We start from the raw sequence: 23,919 nt of genomic DNA on the forward strand, positions 1-23,919 counted from the left end.
TGCAGAGAAAAAGCATTTAATCAGAGACATGTTTTCAATGACAACAGCAATGACGTAGACAAACACTGGCAACTGTCCCATTAAATTGCCCACTTGAGACTGACTGTGAGAGTGGGACCTCTCAGGGGCCCACCACAGAGAAGGGGTGAGAGATGAGCTGTATTATTTACTCTCTTCAGATGACAACCACCCCTGACGGCTGCCACTAAAATAAATGACCATGACATTCTACACTTTTGGCCCCATTCGAGCAGGACAAAACAATACTCCATCCTCCAATGTGTCCCTTGTCTACTGCGCTCCAATCACAGGCTGGGTCTCCAATGTACATTTACAAAATGGTTTGGTACTTGCCATGTTTCCTATAGTGTATACTATTTTCAATTTTAAAAAATAAGAGTTTAAAACAATGTAAAAGAATGAGAAACAAAATATGAAAATATTCACATATGTACATGGCTAGTTTTCTAACAATAGTTTTTAAATCAAGTAAGCAATATCAACTCCTGGCCACTGTTGACGAAGTCATTTCCTTGCTGTTCTTGATCTAAGCTGCCTCCTGATAATTAGATGGTCGCTTTCTTTCTCATCTTGATCAAGACCAATGATCTGCAACATAAGAACAAAACAATATTAGCTTGCACCAGTCGTTTGTTAATGCCACCTAAATAGATTCTTTAAAAAGATCCAGTTTTTACACAGAAACCATCAAAGTCCCACCACCTGATGAGACATCGGACCATCTCGCCAAATCTTGTTAATGCAAGTATGGAAAACTTAAGTATTGGATTTTTGTTTTGTTTCATTGGAAACGCTCACTGGCTGTTAACGCTCATATTTGATTAGCTCTAATTAGAAATTACATTTCTCCCCAGGAGAGGAATTCCCTTGTTTTCCTGTGCCCATTACCCTATCATGTCAGACAAAGTTTAAGTAGCAGAGTTATTTTGTGTGAAACCTGCAGTAACTACAAAGTAAAAAGCAAGGCAAACACTTTGGCTTTGGGCCATCGTGTTCTGAATGCAGTTACCAGCTCTGCCACACAAAGGCAAAGAACAGTATCGACACAAACAGTGAAACTATGAAAAATGGCTTTACAGTTCATTTGCTGTACAGACAAATACAGTTGAAGTCGGAAGTTTACATACACTTAGGTTGGAGTCATTAAAAACACGTTTTTCAACCACTCCACAAATTTCTTGTTAAACTATAGTTTTGGCAAGTCAGTTAGGACATCTACTTTGTGCACGACACAAGTCATTTTCCCAACAATTGTTTACAGACATTACTTCACAGTATCACAATTCCAATGGTTCAGAAGTTTACATACACTAAGTTGACTGTGCCTTTAAACAGCTTGGAAAATTCCAGAAAATATCACATTTTAGAAGCTTCTGACAGGCTAATTGACATCATTTGAGTCAATTGGAGGTGTACCTGTGGATGCATTTCAAGGTCTCCCTTCAAACTCAGTGCCTCTTTGCTTGACATCATGGGAAGGAAAAAAATCTAAAAGGAATCAGCCAAGAACTCAGGAAAAAAAAAAAACAGTAGATCTCCACATCTGGTTCATCCTTGGGATTTCCAAATGCCTGAAGGTACCATGTTCATCTGTACAAACAATAGTACGCAAGTATAAACACCATGGGACCACGCAGCCATCATACTGCTCAGGAAGGAGACGCGTTCCGTCTTCTAGAGATGAACATACTGTGGTACGAAAAGTGCAAATCAATCCCAGAACAACAGCAAAGGACCTTGAAGATGCTGGAGGAAACGGGTACAAAAGTATCTATATCCACAGTAAAATGAGTCCTATATTGACAACCTGAAAGGCCGCTCAGCAAGGAAGAAGCCACTGCTCCAAAACCGCCATGAAAAAGCCAGACTACGGATTGCAACTGCACATGGGGACAAAGATCGTACTTTTTGGAGAAATGTTCTCTGGTCTGATGAAACAAAAATAGAACTGTTTGGCCATAAATGACCATCATTATGTTTGGAGGAAAAAGAGGGACGCTTGCAAGCCGAAGAACACCATCACAACCGTGAAGAACGGGGGTGGCAGCATCATGTTGTGGGGGTGCTTTACTGCAGGAGGGACTGGTGCACTTCACAAAATAGATGGCATCATGAGGCTGGAAAATTATGTGGATATATTGAAGCAACATCTCGACATCAGGCAGGAAGTTAAAGCTTGGTCGCAAATGGGTCTTCCAAATGGACAATGACCCCAAGCATGCTTCCAAAGTTGTGACAAAATGGCTTTAGGACAACAAAGTCAAGGTATTGGAGTGGCCATCACAAAGCCCTGACCTCAATCCTATAGAAAATGTGTGGGCAGAACTGAAAAAGCGTGTGCGAGCAAGGAGTCCAACAGACCTAACTCAGTTACACCAGCTCTGTCAGGAGAAATGGGCCAAAATTCACCCAACTTCTTGTGGGAAGCTTATGGAAGGCTACCCAAAACATTTGACCCAAGTTAAACATTTTAAAAAGGCAAGGCTACCAAATAATTGAGTGTATGACCCACTGGGAATATGATGAAATAAATAAAAGCTGAAATAACTACTATTATTCTGATATTTCACATTATTAAAATAAAAGTGGTGATCCTAACTGATCTAAAACAGGGAATTTTTACAGGGATTAAATGTCAGGAAATGTGAAAGACTGAGTTTAAATGTATTTGGGTAAGGTGTATGTAAACTTCCGACTTCAACTGTATGTTGTAGGTAGACAAGTGATGAAGCACTGATGCTTTATGTTATTATGAAGTCATTTTTTTACGCATATCAACCACGACCACTAAGTCAAATAAATACCATACAAGCAAAAACAGATGAACACATTTAGAATGTAGATACTGCAGTCAAATATATATATATATATTTTTAAGTATAAACTTTCTGCGTGATGAAATAGTCCTTACCTTATGGCGGAAAAATGCTTGAGGGTTACTACAATACAACATTCAAAACATGAAGACATAACTACATTAAACCATTAAATGCAGTTGGAACTCAAATAGTTTCCATCTAACATAAACATTTACACGAAAGTTGGACAAACATTTACAGATCGTTGATAGCTCGCTTTGCCTTACCCATATAGTTGTTTAAGGTCATACAAAGGCAGAGTGCAGTCTGCATTTTAGGGTTCATACATTAAATCAGCGGTCATGGTTGATATGCATAAAATATTAATTCATAATGAAGATACATCACTTATCCAACAACAACATAATAGCTGGCTAACAAAACAAAACATTGAAACTGAGAAATGGCTTTACTGTTGGCACAGTTACTGCTTTTGCCATTGTAGGGCAGCAAACACTACCCCTTTTTATTGGCTTCCCGAGGAGAATTTTCCCAGGCTTTCAAAGAGAACATAAGAAGCCTGGGCTTCTGAGGCCAAGTTCCACCCAGTTGCCACTCACCGGAAGAGATGGGATGTCCAGAGGAGAGGATATCTCGGTCTTGTACAGCTTCCTCTTGGTCCTTTTCGGTTTCACTGATGTGGCTCTCTCTCGCTTGGTAGATCTTCCATTTACAATCCCCATAATTGACTTAGCTATGAATAGAGACAGACATGTAGTGTGTGTGTGTGTGTATATATATGACTGAATGTCTGATGTGTGTACAGAACATTGACATCAGTAAAGGACAACAGCCAGGTCTTGCTAACCTTCGCCCCCAAGCAGAGTTGGGGAACTCTGGATGAAGTCCCCAATCTTCTGGACTGTTCCATCCTTTTTGGCTTCCATTGGTGTCCATTGCTTGTTCTGGTCTGTTTTTACACTGAGCACTGTCGGCGACTGTTGACATGACATGTATACACAGGATAAGCTTTACTAGTGACAGTCAAATAGGATTATAAGTCTAGATTCTCTTCTCACCTGCATGTTCACTCTGTTGTTCACCCTCAACTTGATATTCTTTTTGTTCTCACTTTCCACAGGGCCCTAAGGGACAGAGACAATTTCAGAATTAGTGACACACAGTGTTGTATCAAATCAAATTTTACTGGTCACATACACATATTTATCAGATGTTATTGCGGGTGTAGCAAAATGCTTGTGTTCCTAGCGCCAACAATGCAGTAGTATCTAAACACGATTCACAATAATACACAAATCTAAAAGGAAAAATAATGGAATTAAGAAATTGATGATCTTTTTGGCCTTCCTGTGACAACGAGTGATGTAGGTGTCTTGGTGGACAGGTAGTTTGCCTCTGGTGATGCGTTGGGCAGACCACACCACCACTGGGAGAGCCCTGCGGTTGCGGACGATGTTGATGTACCAGTCGGTGATACAGCCCGACAGGATGCTCTCAATTATGAATCTGTAAACGTTTGTGGGTTTTAGGGGACAACGTCAAATTTCTTCATCCTGCTGAGGTTGAAGAGGTGCAGTTGCGCCTTCTTCACCGCACCGTCTGTGTGGTTGGACCATTTCAGATCGTCAGTGATGTGTACGCCGGGGAACTTGAAGCTTTCCACCTTCTCCACCGCAGTTCCGTCTGTGTGGATAGGGGCATGCTCCCTCTGCCTTTTCCTGAAGTCCACGAGCAGCTCCATTGTTTTGTTGACATTGAGTGGGAGGTTATTTTCCTGGCACCACTCTCCCAGGGCCCTCACCTCCTCCCTGTAGGCTGTGTCGTCATTGTTGGTAATCAGGCTTACTACTGTTGTGTCGTCTGCAATCTTGATGATTGAGTTAGAAGTGTGCGTGGCTAGTCATGGGTGAACAGGGAGTACAGGAGGGTGCTGAGCACATACCCCTGGGGGCCCCGTGTTGAGGATCAGCAAAGTGGAGGTGTTGTTTCCTACCTTCACCACCTAGGGGCGGCTCGTCAGGAAGTCCAGGACCCAGTTGCACAGGGCGGGGTTCAGACCCAGGGCCACAAGCTTAATGATGGTCCAATGCTTTACCAGAGCGAGTACTACAGTCAATGTGATGGTAGAACTTCGGAAGTGTTTTCCTCAAAATTTGCTTTGTTAAAATCCACATCTACAATAAACACGGCCTTAAGCTATGTGGTTTCCAGTTTGCATAAAGTCCAGTGTAGTCCTTTGAGGACCGACGTGGTATCGACTTGAGGGGGAATATAACCGAAGAGACTCCTCTTGGGAGGTAATACGGTCGGCATTTGATTGTGAGGTATTCTAGGTTGGGTGAACCAAAGGACCTGAGTTTCTGTATGTTATCACAAACACACCAGGAGTAGTTAATCATGAAACATACACCACAGCCTCTTCTTCCCAGAGAGTTCTTTATTCCTGTCGGCACGATGTACTGAGGACCTAGATGGCTGAATGGCTGGGGATAGTATATCCCGAAAGAGCCATGATTCTGTTAAACAGAACTCTAACAGATTCTGTTAAACTCTTTGGAAGGAGATCCTCGCCCTGAGCTAGTCTACTTTATTATCCAGAGACTGAACATTAGCGAGTAATATATACTCAGAAGTGGTGGATGGTGTGTACGCCTCCTGAGTCGGACCAGAAGTCCACTCCGAATTCCTCTTCTCCGCCAGTGGTTTTTTGGAGCAGCCTCTGGAATAAGTTAAATTGCCCTTGGGGGTACAAACAAAGGATCCAGTTCGTGAAAGTTGTATTTCTTAATGCTGGTGGGTTACCGCTGCTCTGATATCCAAAACGTTATTTCCGGCTGTATGTAATAACACAAAAAAAGTTTCTGGGCTAATAATGTAAGAAATAACACACAAAAAAAATACTGCAAAATTGCTTAGGAGCTAGAAGCAGGGCTGCCACTACAATAAAGGGGTCAATTCTTCAGCATATAAATTCATGTATAGCATAATTGGGATCTAATTTCAAAGGGATCTGGTTAAATCTGTTACCACTTTTTCCAAAGTTTCTAAAAAAAGGAGGAAAAGCAACCAGGACCTTAATACTGTCCAATCTGACTGAAGGGATTGTGCTTGTAGTTCCAGGTTCCCACAACTGTTTATAAGCCTCATCTGTTGACGTTGCTCTTGTTCCTTTGGCATAGGTCTGTTAGTGAAAGCCATACGGGGGGGTTGATTTAGCAGGATAATACAATAAGAATGTTTGGAAAGGTCCTCTGGACTGAACATTAACGCAAAGCCACTATCTATACAATTCAGCTTCTGTAGGGTTGTTATTATTGTTCACTGACCTTAATCCTACTGAACAAATAGAAGGGTTGCTTTGAGGTAGTTTGTCAGTGCAGAGAGAGAGGACAGACACTGTTGTGTTTATAGTTGTCTATATGCGGCTTGGTCTCTGGAAGGGCTGGGTAATAACCAGTCTGTTCGTTAAGATGTTCTCATCCCCTCCACCTCAAACTCAAATCTCTCACACATGCATGCACAAACACAAACTAAATCAAATGCAAGGCAACCCAGTGACAGAACTGGCTCTCCATGTCTACATTTTGGAGGAAGTATAATGAGATTGAATGGATATGTAGTTATATTTCACGGTAAAGTCCACACCTGTTGTATTCGCCACATGTGACAAATAAATTTGATATGCCATGTTAGCCTAGTGGTTAGAGCGTTACCCAAACTGACAAGGTGAATAATCTGTTGATGTGCCCTTGAGCAAGACACTTAACCCTAATTTGCTCCAGGGGCGCCATATGACTATGGCTGACCCAGTAAAACACCACATTTCACTGCACCTATTAGTGTTGCACGGTATACCAAAACTTCTGTACTTTTTCTTAATAGAACCTGAAAAACGGTTCGGTACTAGAATTTGTTCCTACCGGCAGTTCTGTCAAATGTGTTTCACGTTGTCTACTGATTGAGAGAGGACCAAGTCTCTCAATCAGCACAGCCGATGTCCCCTTATAGTGCAAGAGCACCGTGCCTGCTCCACTTACTCATTGCCAGCTCTAGCCGGTCCCGAGGAACCACTGCACTCACTGAGTCTTGGCTGCATCACCGCTCATGCAGCAGAGGAGTTAACATACATGAATAAGGCAACATGGCATGTAGAAATGTTGAAAACGTTAATTACTGTTCGCAAAACAATGTCCAATTCAGGCTAGAACACTTCACATTGAAAGAAAATACCGGTAGCTTCCAGCGTTGTAGGCTAACTTTCCTTGCTAGCTTACAGCTGAAGGTAACATTTCAACTACCCTAGTACCTTGTTTGTGATATGCAAACCATAATGCAAAAATATTGCTCATTTCAAAGCTGATCGTCACCAAAAACGTTATTAATTCAAATCTCCCCCCAGCCTGCCTTACGTCTCTCCCAGTCAAGACTATCTTTGCTCAAGCCTCAAACTAAGTGTTTGTGTGAGAGAATGAAGGAATGGTCTTACAGAGCGCACACTTAAAAAAATATGATTGTTTCTTCTATGCAAATGTTGATCAGTACAATAGAATAAGGCCCAAATGGAAGGTTGCCGCATGAAATCAACCAAAACAAGCTCAATAACTCAATGCATGCATGTGACAATAACATTTTAAATTTTTTTTATGGTTTTCAGTCAAATGTCTTCTGGACCTTCTTTTCTAGACATATCAGTTATCCTATCACACACACTTTGAAATGTACCTTCTCCATCTCGTTGCTATTCCTCTTCCTGGCTGAGCGGGTGATTTTGATGTTCACAGACTTGTTCTCTCCCTGCCTCCGGACGTTCAGCTTGTTGGGGTGCAGAGGGGTGAGCTGGCTCTCCAGCTTGGGGAAGCAAAGCGCTCGCCTGCCGTCTGTGGACACCTGCGGGGAGTCCAGTACCTGCCCAGACAGACCAACATCACACACCCCTATTTATTATCCAATTAATCAAATATGAATGTTTCTTTACACCCTTACCGGGATGAGTCTATCCCTGATTTTGTGGCTGAAATTGCAAAAAAAATGACAAGAAAATAGTCAAACATGAGAAGCAGCTATACTGAACAAAACTATAAAACGCAACATGTAAAGTGTTGGTCCCATGTTTCATGAGCGGAAATGAAATACCTCTGAAATTGTCCATACACTTATTTCTTTCAAATGTTGTGCAAAAATTTGCTAACATCCCTATTAGTAAGCATTTCTCCTTTGCCAAGATAATTCAAGTTGAGGGAGCGTGCAATTGGCATGCTGACTGCAGGAATGTCTCAGGAATGAGCTATTGCCAGAGAATGTAATGTTCATTTCTCTACCATAAGCCGCTTCGCCTCCAATGTCATTTTAGAGAATAAGTAAGTCCAACCAGCCTCAACCGCAGACCACGTGTAAACACGCCAGCCCAAGACCTCCTGGCTCCCCAGAGGGTGGCCCTCCCAGGCCCACCCATGGCTGCGCCCCTGCCCAGTCATGTGAAATCCATAGATTAGGGCCTAATGAATTTATTTCAATTGAATGATTTCCTTATATGAACTGTAACTCAGTCAAATCGTTTAAAATTGTTGCATGATGCTTTTATATTTTTGTTCAGTATAAATTATTCTCTGATGTATACTGACATCTTGTGTTTGGAAATTGAAGTGGTCATGGAGCTCCCTGAGCTTGTGCTCTTTCTCTGCGTTTCTCTCCTGCATCTCTAATTTGAGAGCCTCAACTATAGAGACACTCTCCTCTTCTTTTTCTGAAGGTTGTTTAGACAATTTCACCTGGAAAACAGACATTAGCTTAAAAGGCAGACAACACTTATGGTGAGAAATACTGTCAATTGCTGTGTGAAATGCACCCACTTTCCCTGCAACTACATACATATAATTTAGAGGGAAAGTGATAAGACACAGGCTGGTAACTTCAATGATGTATGGATCAACGTTAATGCTATTAGAATTTATGTGATCCTCAGAGATTAGAAAGGTAAAAAATTAGCAATGTCCCGCTAAATTATGCAGAAACTAGGGATTAGGTCACAGAAACCCATATTCTGAATGTCATTTAGCAACTTCCCGCTTCCTACACTCTGAAACTCCATTGAGTACTTCCTCGCACCCAGAGATGCCATAAAGGCCAGCAGTTCTAATGTGTTTATTAAATCAGAGTCAGGATGATCCCATTACCTTTTCAGTCTGCAGCGTGCTAAGGCAGAGCTCCTTTTGACACTCCCTCATCAACTCTGGAGCCAAGCACCGACTCTCCTCCTGCCCTGGCCTGTCGGCTCCCTCCATCAGAATTGCCCTCTTTTCAAGGCATTTCTGGTTCTCCACCTCATGCTGCTCATTAACCAGCTAGGAGGACATCAAAAGGAATGATTACTTCCCTCACCACGTGTGCATACAGGGTCCTGCTTCAAACAGAAACGTAAATTGCTAGAGTTTCAGAGAGACTTTGAGAATAAGTATGAGGATCTGTGATCAAACGACGGCTTACCTTCAAGCGCTCTTCAGTCCGCTGACGTTCCTGCTTCACGTTCTCGCCAGGACAGTTGATCACATGAGAAAACTTGGCACTGTTCACGGTTTTTGGAAGGCAGCTGTCCTTCAAACTCATCAGCTCTGAAATGCAAAATGTAGACATTGGTGCAAATTCCCCCAAAAAATTCGGAATGAAGACATGGTTAAATGAGTGGGTATTTTCTTTTTCAATCGTGTGACCACTCACCTCGACTTAAAGCCTCAATCTCTTTCATCTTAGCCTCCAGAATCTGCTCCTGTTCTGTTTGTGTCCTCTCCTGCTCTGTCAGTGCAAGACGCATGTCTTCAATCACCTTCTCCTTGGACTTATTTACATGACTTTCTTCCACCTGGGACAGTTTCTGCTGAGCCACCTCTAGTCTCGCTTGCAGAGCGCCACACTGGGCCTCCCTCTCAGCCAGCTGCTTCTCCAACTCCACAACCCTCTCAGAGCTGCCTCCAGAGGCCTGCACCTGAACCTCCAGGTCCACGATTCGCTCCTTCAGGTGGCCTGCCATTTGTTCGAGGTCAGAGTAACTCTTCGTAATTTCATTGTAAGCCCCCTTCTCTAATTCGTAGTCCTGCAGGTTGAATTGTGCCTCTGACCGCAGTGTCTCTAGCTCATGTCTCAGCTGGCTGCAGAGTTCTTCCTGTCCAGAGAGCTGCTCTCTGACCTGGTTGAGCTCCTGCTCCAGGTCAGCTATCCACTGGCTCTTCTGGAGCAACTGTTCCACCACACTCTCACACTCCCTTTTCATGGCATCTATGGTGCCATGGAACTTTGAGTCGTTCCTCTGCACAGAAGAGACCTTCAGTTCCTCCGCTTCCTTCTGGAGTCGTTCAGTTTCCAAAGTCAAGGATTCAATAGTTTTGGATGTTTCGTTAGATTTGTCTTCGAGCTCCTTCAAGAGTGCTCTGGCTGCCTCTAGCTCCTCTAAAAGATTGGCGGACCTCTCAGTCTGTTCGATAAGTTCTGTTTGGAGAGTTTTCACTGAAGACTCCGCTTTCTGTGATGTCTGCTGGAGCTGGAAGATGCCGTTGACCAGTGCTTTGTTGTCTTTAGAGAGCCTGGCTGTCTCTTTCCTCTCTTTCTCCAGCAAAGCCATCACAGCTTCACAGTCATCCGTCTGCTCCTCCAAATCGTTGGTGAGCTTCTGTAAGGTCTGTTCGAACGAAACCTTTTCGCGTTTGAGCTCATCGGAGTCTTCGTTCATTCTTTTTATCTCTCCTTTGACTGTCTCCAACTTCTGAACCATCGCCTCATGTTCTTCTTTTAACTGTGAAATGGTCATGTCTTTTTGATGACATTCCGCCTGGAGTTTCTCCAACTCGCCTGCTAGAATAACACGCTCATCCTCAAGACTCCCTGGAGAGAGAGGGGCTGGTCAGACACATACAGAACTCAAAGTAAATAAGGACCATTAGCCCCGATACAAGATGTTACTCCTTTCATCTTTTATGACTACCTTTCTTCAGGGCAGGCTGATCATCAAGGTTTTCCAGGACATCAGCATGGAGGTTCCTGCCCTCCTCAGCACTGGGACTTTCCCGACTCATACACTTACAATTCTGTTTCAAGCTCAGAATCTCCTCCTTGATGGAGTCAACCAAGGCCACCTGTTGACAAAAATAGTGAAATGGAACGCATATTATCATATAGAGGTTCTGTGATTGACATATTACAAAGCACCCCCATATTCACCATTAATACAAGTATGAAATCATTAGTTCAAGTAAGTAATTTACTTACATCCCTAGTTGCAGCCTCACTATTCTGGTCTATTGCTTCCTGCAGCTTGGTAATCATGTCATCTTTCTCATGGCAGATTTCCATTAAGGCCTCAAACGTCCGTGTCTGAGATTCCAAATTCTGCATAAAACCAAAATGTGGAGAACAATTAACTCTAACCCAACATTTCAGTATTCACATGGAACAAAACACACCTCAATATCAGCCAGGCTTACCTCCTTCGCATCCTCTAGCTGCCCGCACAATTGTTTCAATTCCATGCTCATTTCGTCCATTTCTGTAAACAGAGAGAAAACACACTTAAAGGGATACTTGGGAATTTTGGCAATAAGGCCCTATATCTACAGTGCATCCACATTGTGACATTACAACCTTATTCAAAAATGTATTAACACGTTTTCCCCCCATATCTAAATCATATTTACTTAAGTATTCAGACCATTTACTCAGTACTTTGTTGGAAGCACCTTTGGCTGCGACTAGAGCCTCGAGTCTTCTTGGGTATGACGCTACAAGCGTGGCACATCTGTATTTGTGGAGTCTCTCTCATTCCTCTCTGCAGATTCTCTCAACTGCCAGGTTGGATGGGGAGAGTCGCTGCACAGCTACTTTCAGGTCTCTCCAGAGCTGTTTGATCGGGTTAAAGTCCAGAATCTGGCTGGGCCACTCAAGAACATTCAGAGACTTGTCCCAAAGCCACTCCTTGTCTTGGCTGTGCGCTTAGGGTCGTTGTCCTGTTAGAAGGTGAACGTTCACCCCAGTCGGAGGTCCTGAGCGCTCTGGAGCAGGTTTTCATCAAGGATCTCTGTATTTTTCTCCGTTAATCTTTGCCTCGATCTTGACTTGTCTCCCAGTCCCTGAAAAACATCCCCACAGCATGATGCTGCCACAACCATGCTTCACCATATGGATGTACCTGGTTTCCTCCAGATGTGACACTTTACATTCAGGCCAAAGAGTTCAATCTTGGTTTCATCAGACTAAGGTCTTAAGGTTCCTTTTTGGCAAACTCCAAGCGGGCTGTCATGTGCCTTTTACTGAGGAGTGGCTTCCGTCTGGCCACTCTACCATAAAGGCCTGATTGGTGGAGTGCTGCAGAGATGGTTGTTCATCTGGAAGGTTCTCCCATCTCCACAGAAGAACTCCAGAGCTCTGTCAGAGTTACCATCGGGTTCTTGGTCACCTCCCTGAACAAGGCCCTTCTCCCTCGATAGCTCAGTATTGCCAGGCAGCCAGCTCTAGGAAGAGTCTTGGTGGTTCCAAACTACTTCCATTGAAGAATGATGGAGGCCACTGTTCTTGGGGACCTTCAATACTGCAAAAAATGGTGGTACCCTTCCCCAGATCTGTGCCTCGACGCAATCCTGTCTCAGAGATCTACGGACAATTCCTTCAACATCATGGCTTGGTTTTTGCTCTGACAGCTGTGGGATATTCTATAGACAGGTGTGTGCCTTTCCAAATCATGTCCAAACAATTGAGGTTGGTGGACTCCAGTCAAGTTGAAGAAATATCTCAGGGATGGTCAATGGAAACAGGATGCACCTGACCTCAATTTCAAGTCTCATAGCAGGGTCTAAAGGGTCTAAATACTAATGTAAATAAGTTATACATTTTTAATACATTTGCAAACATTTCTAAAAACCTGATTTCAGTTTGCCGTTATGGCACTCTACTTCCCCAGAGTCAGATCTCTGTCCAGTATGAAGGAAGGATGCTAGAAGATACCCATGGACTTCCAGTCATTGCACTAACACTAGTTAGCATCGGCATGCAAAACTACCTCCAACTTCCTTCATACTGGACACATGGATACCATTTTTATGTCTATGAGTTCATCTGACTCTGGGGAAGTAGATAAAGGGCATCATTGCCAAAATCCCAAAGCATCCCTTTAAGCTAAATCCTGAATATTTATCAGACATAAAAAAAAAAAAATCACAGTTGAGACATACTATACACACACCATTTGTTTTGAGGTTGAGTTGCTGCTGGGTCTTGAGGAGCTCCTCTGATAAGTCATCCACTTGCTTCCTCGGGCTGGCTACAGTGCCAGAAGACTCAGGCAGGTCCACTAAACAGGTCTGTGCAGCCTCCGCATCCCTCCTGATTCTAGCCAGGTCGTCTCGCATTGCGTCAATGATCCCCTCCAAGAGCTCTACCTTATCCTCCTGCGAGGGACAACAAAGACATCCGAACTCAACTCAGTAAACAAGGACAGATAAGGATGTTAGTGGTGAAGTTGTATTTTCTGCATGATCTGATATTATAACCTGTGTCACGACACTAGCCATTTCAGTGAATTGGCTAGCAGAGATGTGAACACCCCCCTTTACAATCACTTCGTACATTTCTTGCAGAGAATCTGGTTTCCCTGACCATGCCATAAAGGAGAGAGAGGGTCACAGTAGAACAAATTCTACTACATCCCAGAATTTGACAATTTACCAATATTCCTATTTTGAAGAACGTGTAAACGGTCAGTGGAGAAGCCAGCATTGACCCGGTCCAGTTTGTTTCATGTTTGTGACCTCATGACAGACAATACAACAACATTAATCTAACTCTGTTTATACTGGTTCCTCAGTTATGAGGCTTGCATCTAATTACTGAATAAAATTAATGAGTAAACATTAAACTATTTGCAAAATTATGTAATGTTAATCTTTAAAAATTTGAGAATTGGCTTCACATGTAAAGTTAAAATAAGTCAGTAGCCACACCCAAGTGAATAGACATTGGTTGGAAATGAACCAACCCCCTTTCCACTCTTGAATAAAGGCCTCCATGACGAAAAGTCAACTCAGTTCCAAATACCGTGAGGACTTGTACTCACGTTTAAAAGGTCTTATTATAATTTCAACTCCACAGACCAGGAAACGAGAGAGCTTGCTCCACACGTTAAATGGTATGAGCTCTGAACTATTGATCACCTAAAGAGGTGCATACTAAACTATCATATATCAAACTGCAGCTGAACATATGCGCAAATCTAGTACGAGAACACCGACGTAGAAGCATCTCCAGAGTGAGATAAACCTCAGATCACATGAACCTCTCACACGACAACCCGGATGAATCTACAAAGGACAATGGCAACATCGACTGTGCAAACCAGAGCCTCACATCACCAGCTCAACAATCGAAGCAACCTTCACGTAAATACAATGCATTGCTTTTCCGAATGAACGATCGTTAGTGGCATATGTATTTGTGAGAAAAGCTTCCCAGGTCCCAGCATCCTTCCAAAACCCCCATATCTTCTCTCTGAATCAATCGTGTTATAACCAAACTGTTTTTGTTTAGTCCACTAACTGTATAATTTTATTATGGAATGTATATTCTATAATTGTTTAATTAGTTAGTAAATAAATTGAGCCAATTTGTGAATGGATGATTTATAAGGCTGGGTTTGTGCAGATAACCAATAATTTTACGAGGTTCAGATGAAGCTGACGGAAGGTAATAATAATAATTCATAATTAGAAGGCTAATTGATCAGAAATTAAATTATTTGAAGTGTTTGTCTGAAAATTATGACTCTCTAAACCAAAATTTTCCATGGTACATTGACTTCCTAGTTAATTAAATTAACATTAGTTTAATCACGTGATAATAATTACAGAGAATGGATTTGATAAAATAAGTCTTCACATTTAATGATAAGTCAGAGACATGACACCTGTGATGTGAATATGACTTACCTTTGTCATTTCCTCGTCACCAGTGACACTTGCACACTTTCTGACACTTTTGCTGACTAAATTCTTCAGGATCTCCAACCTCTTGTCCGCTCTGTCCTCGATGATCTCCCTCTCTTTGGAAAGACGCTCACTGCATAACAAAAACATTGTTCAGTCAATGCATCTACAGACAACGGCCAAGATTGACAGATCGTTCAAAGAGAGAGAAATGTGACTACTTACTTGTAATCACTTTCCATTTTGGAGAATAGCTCCATGAACTCGACGGTGACCTCTTCACGGATATGAGACTCCAAAGCCAATTTCTCAGCTTCCTCCTTCAGAAGTTTCTCCCTCAGTTCCTCCACCAGAGCAAACTGGCCCTACAATACACAATCAAATCCATATTTTATATTTGTACTTAAGGGTCCCCATTAAGGCCAAGGCAGCAGCTAATCTTCCTGCGGTCAAGCAACATTAGGGCAGTTATTCACAAATTAAAATATTCCATAACACCTTTCACAACATATAAGTGTGTTCCCTCAGGCCACTAAACAACTACCACATCTCTGCAATACAAAATCTCTGTCACAGTCCCTGCCATTCCATAAAGGTTGATTTTAATATTTTATCTGATTCTACTGCTTGCATCAGTTACCTGATGTGGTATAGAGTTCCATGTAGCCATGGCTCTACGTAGTACTGTGCGCCTCCAATAGTCTGTTCTTGACTTGGGGATTATGAAGAGACCTCAGGTGGCATGTCTCGTGGGGTATGCATGGGTGTCAGAGCTGTGTGCTAGTCGTTTAAACAGACAACTCGGTGCATTCAACATGTCAACACTTCTTACAAGTAATAAAGTCAATCTCTCCTCCACTTTTAGCCATGAGAGATTTACATGCATATTAATGTTAGCTCTCAGTGTACATTTAAGTGCCAGCCGCGCTGCTCCATTCTGAGCCAATTTTAATTTAAGGCCCCTCTTTGTGGCACCTGACCAGATGACTGAACAGTAGTCCAGGTGCAACAAAACTAGGGCATGTAGGACCTGTCTAGTTGATAGGGGTTTTAAAAAGGCAGAGGAGCGCTTTATGATGGACAGACTTCTGCCCATCTTCGCTACTGTTGTATCAACATGTTTTGACCATGACAGTTTACAAGCCAAGGTTACTCCGAGCAGTTTAGTCATGTTGCACAGGATTACAAGATTTAGTTGAGGTTTAGTGAATGATTTGTCCCAAATACCATGCTTTTAGTTTTTGAAATATTTAGGACTAATTTATTCTTTGCCAGCCATTCTGAAACTGCAGCCCTTTGTTAAGTGTTGCAGTGATTTCACTCTCTGTAGTAGGTGACATGTATAATATTGGGTCATACGCATACATAGACACACTGGCTTTACTCAAAGCAAGTGGAATGTCATAAATAAAGATTGAAAAAAGTAAGGGGCCTAAACAGCTGCCCTGGGGAATTCCTGATTCTACCTGGATTATGTTGGAGACTTCCATTAAAAGGAAAACCATCTGTGTTCGGTTAGACAGGCAACTCTTTATCCACAATATAACAGGGGGTGTAAAGACATAACTCATATGTTTTTCCAGCAACAGACTATGATCGATAATGTCAAAAGCCGCACTGAAGTCTAACAAAACAGCTCCCAAAAATCTTGTCAATTTCACTCAGCCAGTCAGTCATTTTGTAAATGCAGTGCATGTTGAATGTCCTTCCCTATAAGCGTGCTGAAAGTCTAGTCAATTTGTTTACAGTAAAATAGGATTTAAAATATTTATTTTTAACTAGGCAAGTCAGTTAAAAACAAATTCCTATTTACAATAACGGCCTACCCCAGCCAATTGGGTGTTGCCCTATGGGACTTCCAATCACGGTCAGATGTGATACAGCCTGGATTCAAACCAGGGACTGTAGTGACGCCTCTTGCACCGAGATGCAGTGCCTTAGATGGCTGCGCCACTTTGACATCTGGTCAAACACAATTTTCTCCAAAAATTTACTAATGTAAAAGGCTGACTGGTCGACTATTTGAGCCAGTAAATGGGGCTTTACTATTCTTAGGTAGCATAATTACTTTTGCTTCCCTCCAGGTCTGAGGGCACACACTTTCTAGTAGGCATAGATTTAGTTCTACTTGGATGTGTAGGGTCAGTGTGTGTTGCTGGCATGTCATGTCTAAGTTTGCTAATCTTGCCAATAAAAAATATCAGTGGGTTGTGTGATGAATGAGCCATCTGATTCAACGAATGATGGAGCGGAGTTTGCCTTGTTACCCTACATTTAATTTAAGGTGCTCCAAAGCGGTTCCGTATTTCACTGAAAGAATAAACTTTTTGTTTTCGAAATTATAGTTTCCGGATTCGACCATATTAATGACCTAAGGCTTGTATTTCTGTGTGTTATTATATTATAATTAAGTCTATGATTTGATATAGCAGTCGGACTGAGTTGTTAGGCAGCAGCAGGCTCGTAAGCATTCATTTAAACAGCACTTTCCTGCAAATATTCTTGTTACATTGCACAACCTTCAATGTTATGTCATAATTACGTAAAATTCTGGCAAATATACAGATTTCCGATTGTTATGAAAACTTGAAAACGTCCCTAACTAAATCGTCCATTCCGATTAATCGGTCGACCTCTAGTTATAACCATGTACTGCAACTACTATTAAAAGGTATCATCTAAGTGAGTTTCAGAGATAATCAGAATATGGATGTCATGTTATTAGCAAGTTATTGATTTCATGAACCTTGTTTCTTAAGCTACATTAATTAGGTTACTTACATTGTGTCTACCAACGCCCCTGGGATAATGTACATTTGCTGAAGCATTATGACAACTCAGCGACACAATGGTAGGGATTAATTGAGCTGGGCCATTGATAAATCACTCAACGCAGCCTTATAAAGCTGTGAAAGGATCCAGGAACCCAAATTATTCAGGTGGATCCCATCCTCCTTATAAAAAGGAGGATTTTTCAAAGTCGTGTAAAGTCAGTGAAAAAAAAACAGCATATCAACATACTGAATATGAACATAACCTACATTGAAGTCCTCAAGCACCGTCTTGTCCTCTTCTCCCGCCTCCAGAATGGTCTCCTCTGCCATGCTCTCATCGCAACTTTCCTCTTCTTCATAATCATCCTCCTCTTCATCCCCATCTTCCTGCACATCTTCTAGAGTCGTTTCCCAAGCCACCATGGAGCTCTCCCTCCTACTCCACAGGTTCTTGCGGCCAGCATTGTTGATGATGAGGGACACATCCCTGGCAGATCTCTTTGGAGCAATGGCAGGGACTGGTTTGATGTTGAGGACCACCACCTGAGAAGTCATAAAGAAATTAAATAAATGAGCAATTTGGCCACATATATTACGAACCACAAGCTTACTTTTCCTTACAAAAAGCTCCTCTGGCTGACCTTTTGGGCGATGGCAGAGAATTTGAGGACGTTGAGCGTCTCGTCGTACATGGAGGCACACTGGTTGATGTTGACAATCATGCAGGCTTTCCCTCTACCACAGAAAAAGCCCTGGAGGTAGTGTGTGAGCTTGCTCTCTCTGAAGGGGACATGTTGTTGGAACCTGGAAAATATTTACATAGGATGAAAGGAGCATTATATTGGTTCATTAGAAACAAACATGCAGTCAGTGTTTGTAAAAGACTAAATCTGTATACAGGTCAAATACTCACTTTGCTTGTTGGTTGAGTCTCAACGCATTGATGCATTTGCCCAGAGTGAGCAATGAGGTGTTGATATTGCCAGCCTCTTTTAGCTGCACTCCTTTATTCTGAGTCTTTGCACATCTCTCAGATCCAGCCAGATCACACAACGACAACCTTAGACATAACACGCAACTATGAATTAAAACAAGACAATCATGAGAAAAGCAGGAGAAAAAAAATGGAATAACTTGGTCACTTACTCGCTAATTGTGTGGACTCTGGGTATACCAACATCTTCAATCCGCAAGATACGAATGGAAAATATGCTATGGCTTCTGCTTGAGACATTGTTGAGCTTTGTGCAGGAGAAACTCTGGTTCTTCTTTCCTATCTTCAGGACTTTGTAAGCCTCCTCTGAATTATTTACTTGAACCCACTTTAAATCTACAAGAGAAACCATGTGTATGTTCTGTATGAACTGAAATCCCATAGCTTCTAGGCGAATTCATCACATATTCAATCAAAGTGACATTACCTTTCACAAAGGTGTTTCCCTTGATGTCTTGGGACAGCCGAAGGACGGTTCTCCTATGTGAGCCATTAGGAATGGGCTCCAGTAGGTCGTAGATATTCTCATTGTAGATTTCACAAAAGGAAACCCACACAGAGTATTTAGTGTGAGAGTCCACATCCAGACAGAAACTGTCTCCTTCCCCCTGATCACTGATGTCGCTCAAGGAGGAACCTGTCAAACAACAGATCTTACATTACATCTTTAATTGTAACAACGAAAAATGTGTCACATAGTATCAAGAAACTCATAATACATACATAGCTACTGTACTTTGCATACTCTAGGCCTGCAACAAGTGTCTTACCCTCCAGTATTGTTGACCTGCAAGTGGAGCTCATCGTGCTTTTCAGAAAATCACTCTGAAGAAAAGTGGGAAAGAAAGTAGAATGAGACTAATTTACATTTCATTAAGAATGCAAAGCAGGGGGGAATTGTGCGAGAGGTTATACTGTTAAACCTCACCTCCTTTGACAGTCTCATGAGGTTTCGCTTATTAGTAGACTCTTCATCCTGCTGGTCCTTTGTGAGCCTAGTGAAGTCTCTGCATCGATGTGGTTTGATGTTGTTCTGTGCATAGACCCGGTCCTCGATGCTGTTGAAGATCACGTTCAAAGACCTTGGAAGAATTCCACCATCACTATCAGGGCCTGGAAGTAAAAATAGACAAAGTGTTTAACATGAACCCGTAGCAGTCACTTTTTTATTTATTTTTTATTGTGGTGAGCATCTGTTATGAAACCGAGAGGCCAAAGGGCAAATTTGTCTGTATATAAAACGTAAGACAGCTTATGAAAAATGACTTAACCCAACAATAAAATGTCAAATGCGAATTGAAACATGCTAAAAGAATTCTGACCAAGGAATGTGAATGTCTTCCCGGCGTTGGTGACTCCATATGTGAAGACAATAGAATTTCCTCCTTCTAGAACATCTCTGACCAGACGTTTCACTGTGCCATCAAACATTTGCCTCTGTGTAGTGTCAGGGCCATATACCTGGGGGGGGGTAAACAGTTTAGGAAAAATGGCTACACTTCACACCCATTTTTTTGATAAGCCAATCTTTACAGATAGCTACTAATTAAACAGCTGGAAAAGGCCTTACCTGAGAAAACTGAAATCTTTGGGTGGTCTGAGTGACTGATTTGTCACCATCTGCGTGACTGGTTTGTCGTCTGGTTGATAAAGAGCTCCTAGGAGCCCTGAGTAAAACAGTGTCTGGTGGCTCCAAGGACACACATTCCTGGATTTAAACAGAGGAAAAGGAGCACGTCAACAAATGCACTCTGATCAGCAAAGGACCACTGACTGACCATCCTGCCCCTTGCTACTGCAGGAAGTGTCTTGACACAGGTGCAATTATATTGAGGATTTTCTAAGTCATATTCATCCAATCCAAGGGTACTTTTCATTGGTTGTAATAACTGGAAATAATAAAGAATGTGACTTTACAGTATATCAAGGTCCTTTTGCGGCAGATCAATCATGATCCTCATCTCAGTGTACTGTATGTGTCATGGGACAATACCTGAGATTCACCACTTTCATTCTCTACTGTGGTAAAGGGACGTATCCTTAGGTAGACCCGCAGATGCTCTTTCTCAAATACTACACAATCCTGTAGGGAGAGATTAATATACAGAATTGCTTGGGGTATTGTGTTTTTTTTAGTTAAAGTAATTGGCTAATTTTGCTAGCTATATAGATAATATTAAAACATCTGATAACATTAGCCCCTAGTTAGCTAACGTTAGCTTGTCACATCAAGAAAAATCCCAGTACAGTACAAGATTCAAAATCAAACCTGTGGCAGAGCAGATGCAATTGCAGAAAAATCAGCAAACAAGTCCTTTCTCAAATCCTCAACAACTATAGGCCCCACTCTCTCTGGTTTCTTGTCCAAACACGTATCCATCACTCTATAAAAAGAGACATTTCACATTGTTTATGATGAAGTCCTTTAACGTTACTCTTTAGCTAGTCTACAATAAATTAGCCGAGGCAAGGCTAGCCGTTGTGTTACCGTCGTGTCTTGCTGGAAAGAGAGAAGAGCAAACACGTTGACACAGACAGAGTAAAAAAAGTTATGCATCTATCTTTGGTAATCGGATTTTTAAAAATCGTTTACCTACTGTACTAACTCACGTTTGTGTGTTTTTATTCATCGACACATTGATGTAGCTAGCTACAGTCCTCTCCATTCGTTTTTGAACAAGCTGACCGCGGTCTAATTTTTAAACTGGACCAATCAGAGAACTTGTAGTCCGCATACGGTTGTTGGCTACAACATGTCCCATAAGGCATTCTGTTAACGCACCATCCACATGCACGTTTAACATTTTACACACGGAAACATGGCTGTGTTCATGGACTTGAATATTACCTACACAACCGACAAGAAACGACTTCGGAGTGTTATTGAAACAGCAGCGCACCGTAACTATGTTTATCTTGTTCACATTTGCAAAACTGTTTAGCTGGCTTCTACTAACCTCGTAAAGAAGACCATGGCTCTCAACTTGGCTAACTGGCTAGCAGCTCACCGCAAATAGCTGTTTAAGCTTGTTTATATTTGCAAACTGTTTAGCTACTGTAGCCCAAACTTCACATTCGCTGAATCGTCTTTGCTAACTTCTAGCCTAGGCAGCCATATATGTAGCAGGACCAGACCAAGCTACAATATATCTTGATTGATTTGCTTATCAAGTAGCTAATGTTTTCATGTTTCAGTTGGATACTCTACAGTTGCCATCAATTATGTTGTTGATTTGCAACAAAAGAAACAGGTAAGCTCCTCAGTGTTCCCAGTTTATGACTCATGAAGTCAAGAGAACTATTCCTCACCCTTAACGTTTGTTTGCTTATGTTTACAGGAAATTGGCAAACCAAAGTGTGTCTTAGAGCTGTTTGATACATTTCCCATAGTGCAGGTAATGTGGCATAATAATAATGTTGATACATCATGTAATACTTTTTCATGATGTTACCTATCCCGTTTCTCCATGCATTGGGAATCGAAATAATAGGTAATATCCCCTTCCTTTTGCACAGGGTAAATCCAGACCAATCAAGGTGTTAAACCGATTGACAGTTGTGGCCTCTGACCCATCACACTTTGTGAGTCTGATATACTGTAGAAGTTTGAGCATTTGCTGACAGTATTCATATTGCACAATTTTTCAAATAACTAACGTTACATCTATCCCTTTCCAGAGACCAAATGCAGAGTACAAAGCCTATGACTTAGTGGCTGTCTATCCTACAACAGAGAAGTTGTTTCATGTTAGTACTTTTGTTCAGGATCATTATCACTGTGTATTACCATCCGCTACTGACAATGTATGTTGATAATAGGATGACCTTCTGCTAATTTTGGCCTTCTACTTGTTTCAATAGGCAGCCTGCATGACATTTGATGTTGACATCATTTGTGTAGCAGTGATAGAAAAACAACCCTTCTTTTTCAAAAGATCTCCAATAAATGGGGTAATTATCTATACTTCTCAGTATTTGAATTAACAACATACTTTGTACTGATTTGAAGACTTGCCTACGACCTGTTTCTTTTGGTTGGACTGAATGCTTTTTATGTAGTAAAAGTGATATTACTTGTGCTTGTGTAAGGCAATTGAAAGAGGTGTGTTCTTTGAGATAAGTTACACACCTGCTATTCGAGACTCCACCATGAGAAGATACACCATCGCAAATGCCATCAGTCTCATGGAGACGTGCAAAGGGAAGGTATATCAACTCCTCATGGTTTATTGTTCACCTGTTAATCCACCTACCATTTTCAAACAGTGCGTGTAACAGCAATGTTTATTTTTTTCAAACAGAATGTAATTGTGACCAGTGGGGCAGAAAAGGTAAGATAGAAATGAGATATTGTCTTACCCTCTTAGATACCAATCATGTTAATATCTTTCTGCAATGAACCTTGAACCAGTTTTTTTCTCTCATTCAGCCCCTTGAGTTGAGGGGACCCTACGACATTGCCAACTTGTATCCTTTCATAAAACATTACCTACCTACTTGATGTAGACTACTAGAATATGGGACATACTATATGCAGGTGTGATGAGGTTAACCCGTGTTACTGCTATTATCCTGAATGATGTCCAGAGGCCTTCTGTTTGGGCTGTCAGAAGGAGATGGCAAAGCTGCTATCTCAACCAACTGTCGAGCTGTCCACTTACATGGAGGTAAATAGGCCGCATTCTTTTACGCATTTGTCAATCAATTTAATACATTGTGTCATGCCATGTATCTTTTTTATTTAACTAGGCAAGTCAGTTAAGAACAAATTCTTATTTACAATGACTGCCTACCTGGGGAACAGTGGGTTAACTGCCTTGTTCAGGGGCAGAACTACAGATTTTTACCTTATCGGCTGAGGGAGTCGATGGTTTAAAGGGCAAGTTAGTAGCCCATCCATGGAATGTGAATGTTGTGATCATAACACAATTGTAACACAAGGTGTCATTTACCTACATTTATTACTTGGGTATCAGTCTCAAATCAATATTTGTGGGCGGCACAAGAGAACCAATTTATGTTCCATGTTGTCATTACAGAAACAAGAAAGACTGCCTTGGGTATCGTACACACTATGAAGAAAGACCAGCCGTTGACTGAGAGACAGGAGGAAGAGCATGCTCCAGTGTCAAAGAGGGCTAAGATTGAGACTGTGTAGATTGCTAATACTGTGTAAAGTGGTGGCTTGTTTTGATTTTGAAACTGTTTATTTATGGAAAGAGAATGTGTTTATGGAATTAGCCTTTTATGGATACATGCTCCATATTTGTAGACAATTGTTTTGTGACATTTTCTTTTATATTAAAGAGAATTTTGAAATGTATTGGATTCAAAGTCAATTTGTTCAAGTTCAT

At 41.7% G+C, this 23,919-nt stretch overlaps 2 protein-coding genes across 7 annotated transcripts; one reads left to right on the forward strand and one right to left on the reverse strand.

The window, feature by feature from the left end:
- Nucleotides 1–21,325, reverse strand: kif20bb (kinesin family member 20Bb). 6 transcript variants are annotated; one of them, XM_021575770.3, is made up of 27 exons: nucleotides 21,176–21,325; nucleotides 20,835–20,949; nucleotides 20,559–20,648; nucleotides 20,136–20,273; nucleotides 19,888–20,026; nucleotides 19,494–19,678; nucleotides 19,336–19,390; nucleotides 18,993–19,202; nucleotides 18,718–18,901; nucleotides 18,485–18,631; nucleotides 18,213–18,375; nucleotides 17,839–18,114; nucleotides 15,023–15,162; nucleotides 14,801–14,930; nucleotides 13,063–13,267; nucleotides 11,312–11,373; nucleotides 11,097–11,216; nucleotides 10,813–10,963; nucleotides 9,555–10,712; nucleotides 9,324–9,448; nucleotides 9,014–9,181; nucleotides 8,462–8,608; nucleotides 7,563–7,745; nucleotides 3,899–3,964; nucleotides 3,688–3,817; nucleotides 3,440–3,573; nucleotides 1–609 (listed from the first exon to the last, which is right to left on the reverse strand). In XM_021575770.3, exons 1-27 carry the CDS (start codon nucleotides 21,229–21,231, stop codon nucleotides 526–528), a joined length of 4,761 nt encoding a protein of 1,586 aa, XP_021431445.2. In that variant the 5' UTR covers nucleotides 21,232–21,325; the 3' UTR covers nucleotides 1–525. The 6 variants fall into 6 exon arrangements, with proteins under 6 accessions (XP_021431445.2, XP_090068542.1, XP_090068541.1 ...); XM_090212416.1 differs by having other exon boundaries at nucleotides 21,159–21,259; XM_090212415.1 differs by having other exon boundaries at nucleotides 21,163–21,258.
- Nucleotides 21,310–23,888, forward strand: rpp30 (ribonuclease P/MRP 30 subunit). Its single transcript, XM_021575778.3, has 11 exons — nucleotides 21,310–21,466; nucleotides 21,761–21,816; nucleotides 21,904–21,960; nucleotides 22,082–22,147; nucleotides 22,244–22,312; nucleotides 22,427–22,516; nucleotides 22,655–22,771; nucleotides 22,867–22,896; nucleotides 22,995–23,032; nucleotides 23,153–23,232; nucleotides 23,605–23,888. Exons 1-11 carry the CDS (start codon nucleotides 21,385–21,387, stop codon nucleotides 23,721–23,723), a joined length of 804 nt encoding a protein of 267 aa, XP_021431453.1. The 5' UTR covers nucleotides 21,310–21,384; the 3' UTR covers nucleotides 23,724–23,888.
- The last annotated feature ends 31 nt before the right edge of the window (nucleotides 23,889–23,919 follow it).

The sequence above is a fragment of the Oncorhynchus mykiss genome, chromosome 20, assembly GCF_057628025.1.
Source record: "Oncorhynchus mykiss isolate SJ-2025 chromosome 20, ASM5762802v1, whole genome shotgun sequence".
NCBI classification, from domain to species: Eukaryota; Metazoa; Chordata; class Actinopteri; order Salmoniformes; family Salmonidae; genus Oncorhynchus; species Oncorhynchus mykiss.

Coding starts and splice junctions, on each gene's coding strand:
- rpp30 (XM_021575778.3), top strand. CDS start 21,385: ATGGCTGTGTTCATGGACTTGAATATTACCTACACAACCGACAAGAAA. Junction 22,517..22,654: donor AAAGATCTCCAATAAATGGG/GTAATTATCTAT, acceptor TGCTTGTGTAAG/GCAATTGAAAGAGGTGTGTT. Junction 23,233..23,604: donor AGCTGTCCACTTACATGGAG/GTAAATAGGCCG, acceptor TTGTCATTACAG/AAACAAGAAAGACTGCCTTG.
- kif20bb (XM_021575770.3), bottom strand. CDS start 21,231: ATGGAGAGGACTGTAGCTAGCTACATCAATGTGTCGATGAATAAAAAC. Junction 20,274..20,558: donor ATGAAAGTGGTGAATCTCAG/GTATTGTCCCAT, acceptor GTTTAAATCCAG/GAATGTGTGTCCTTGGAGCC. Junction 14,931..15,022: donor AAAATGGAAAGTGATTACAA/GTAAGTAGTCAC, acceptor TTTGTTATGCAG/TGAGCGTCTTTCCAAAGAGA.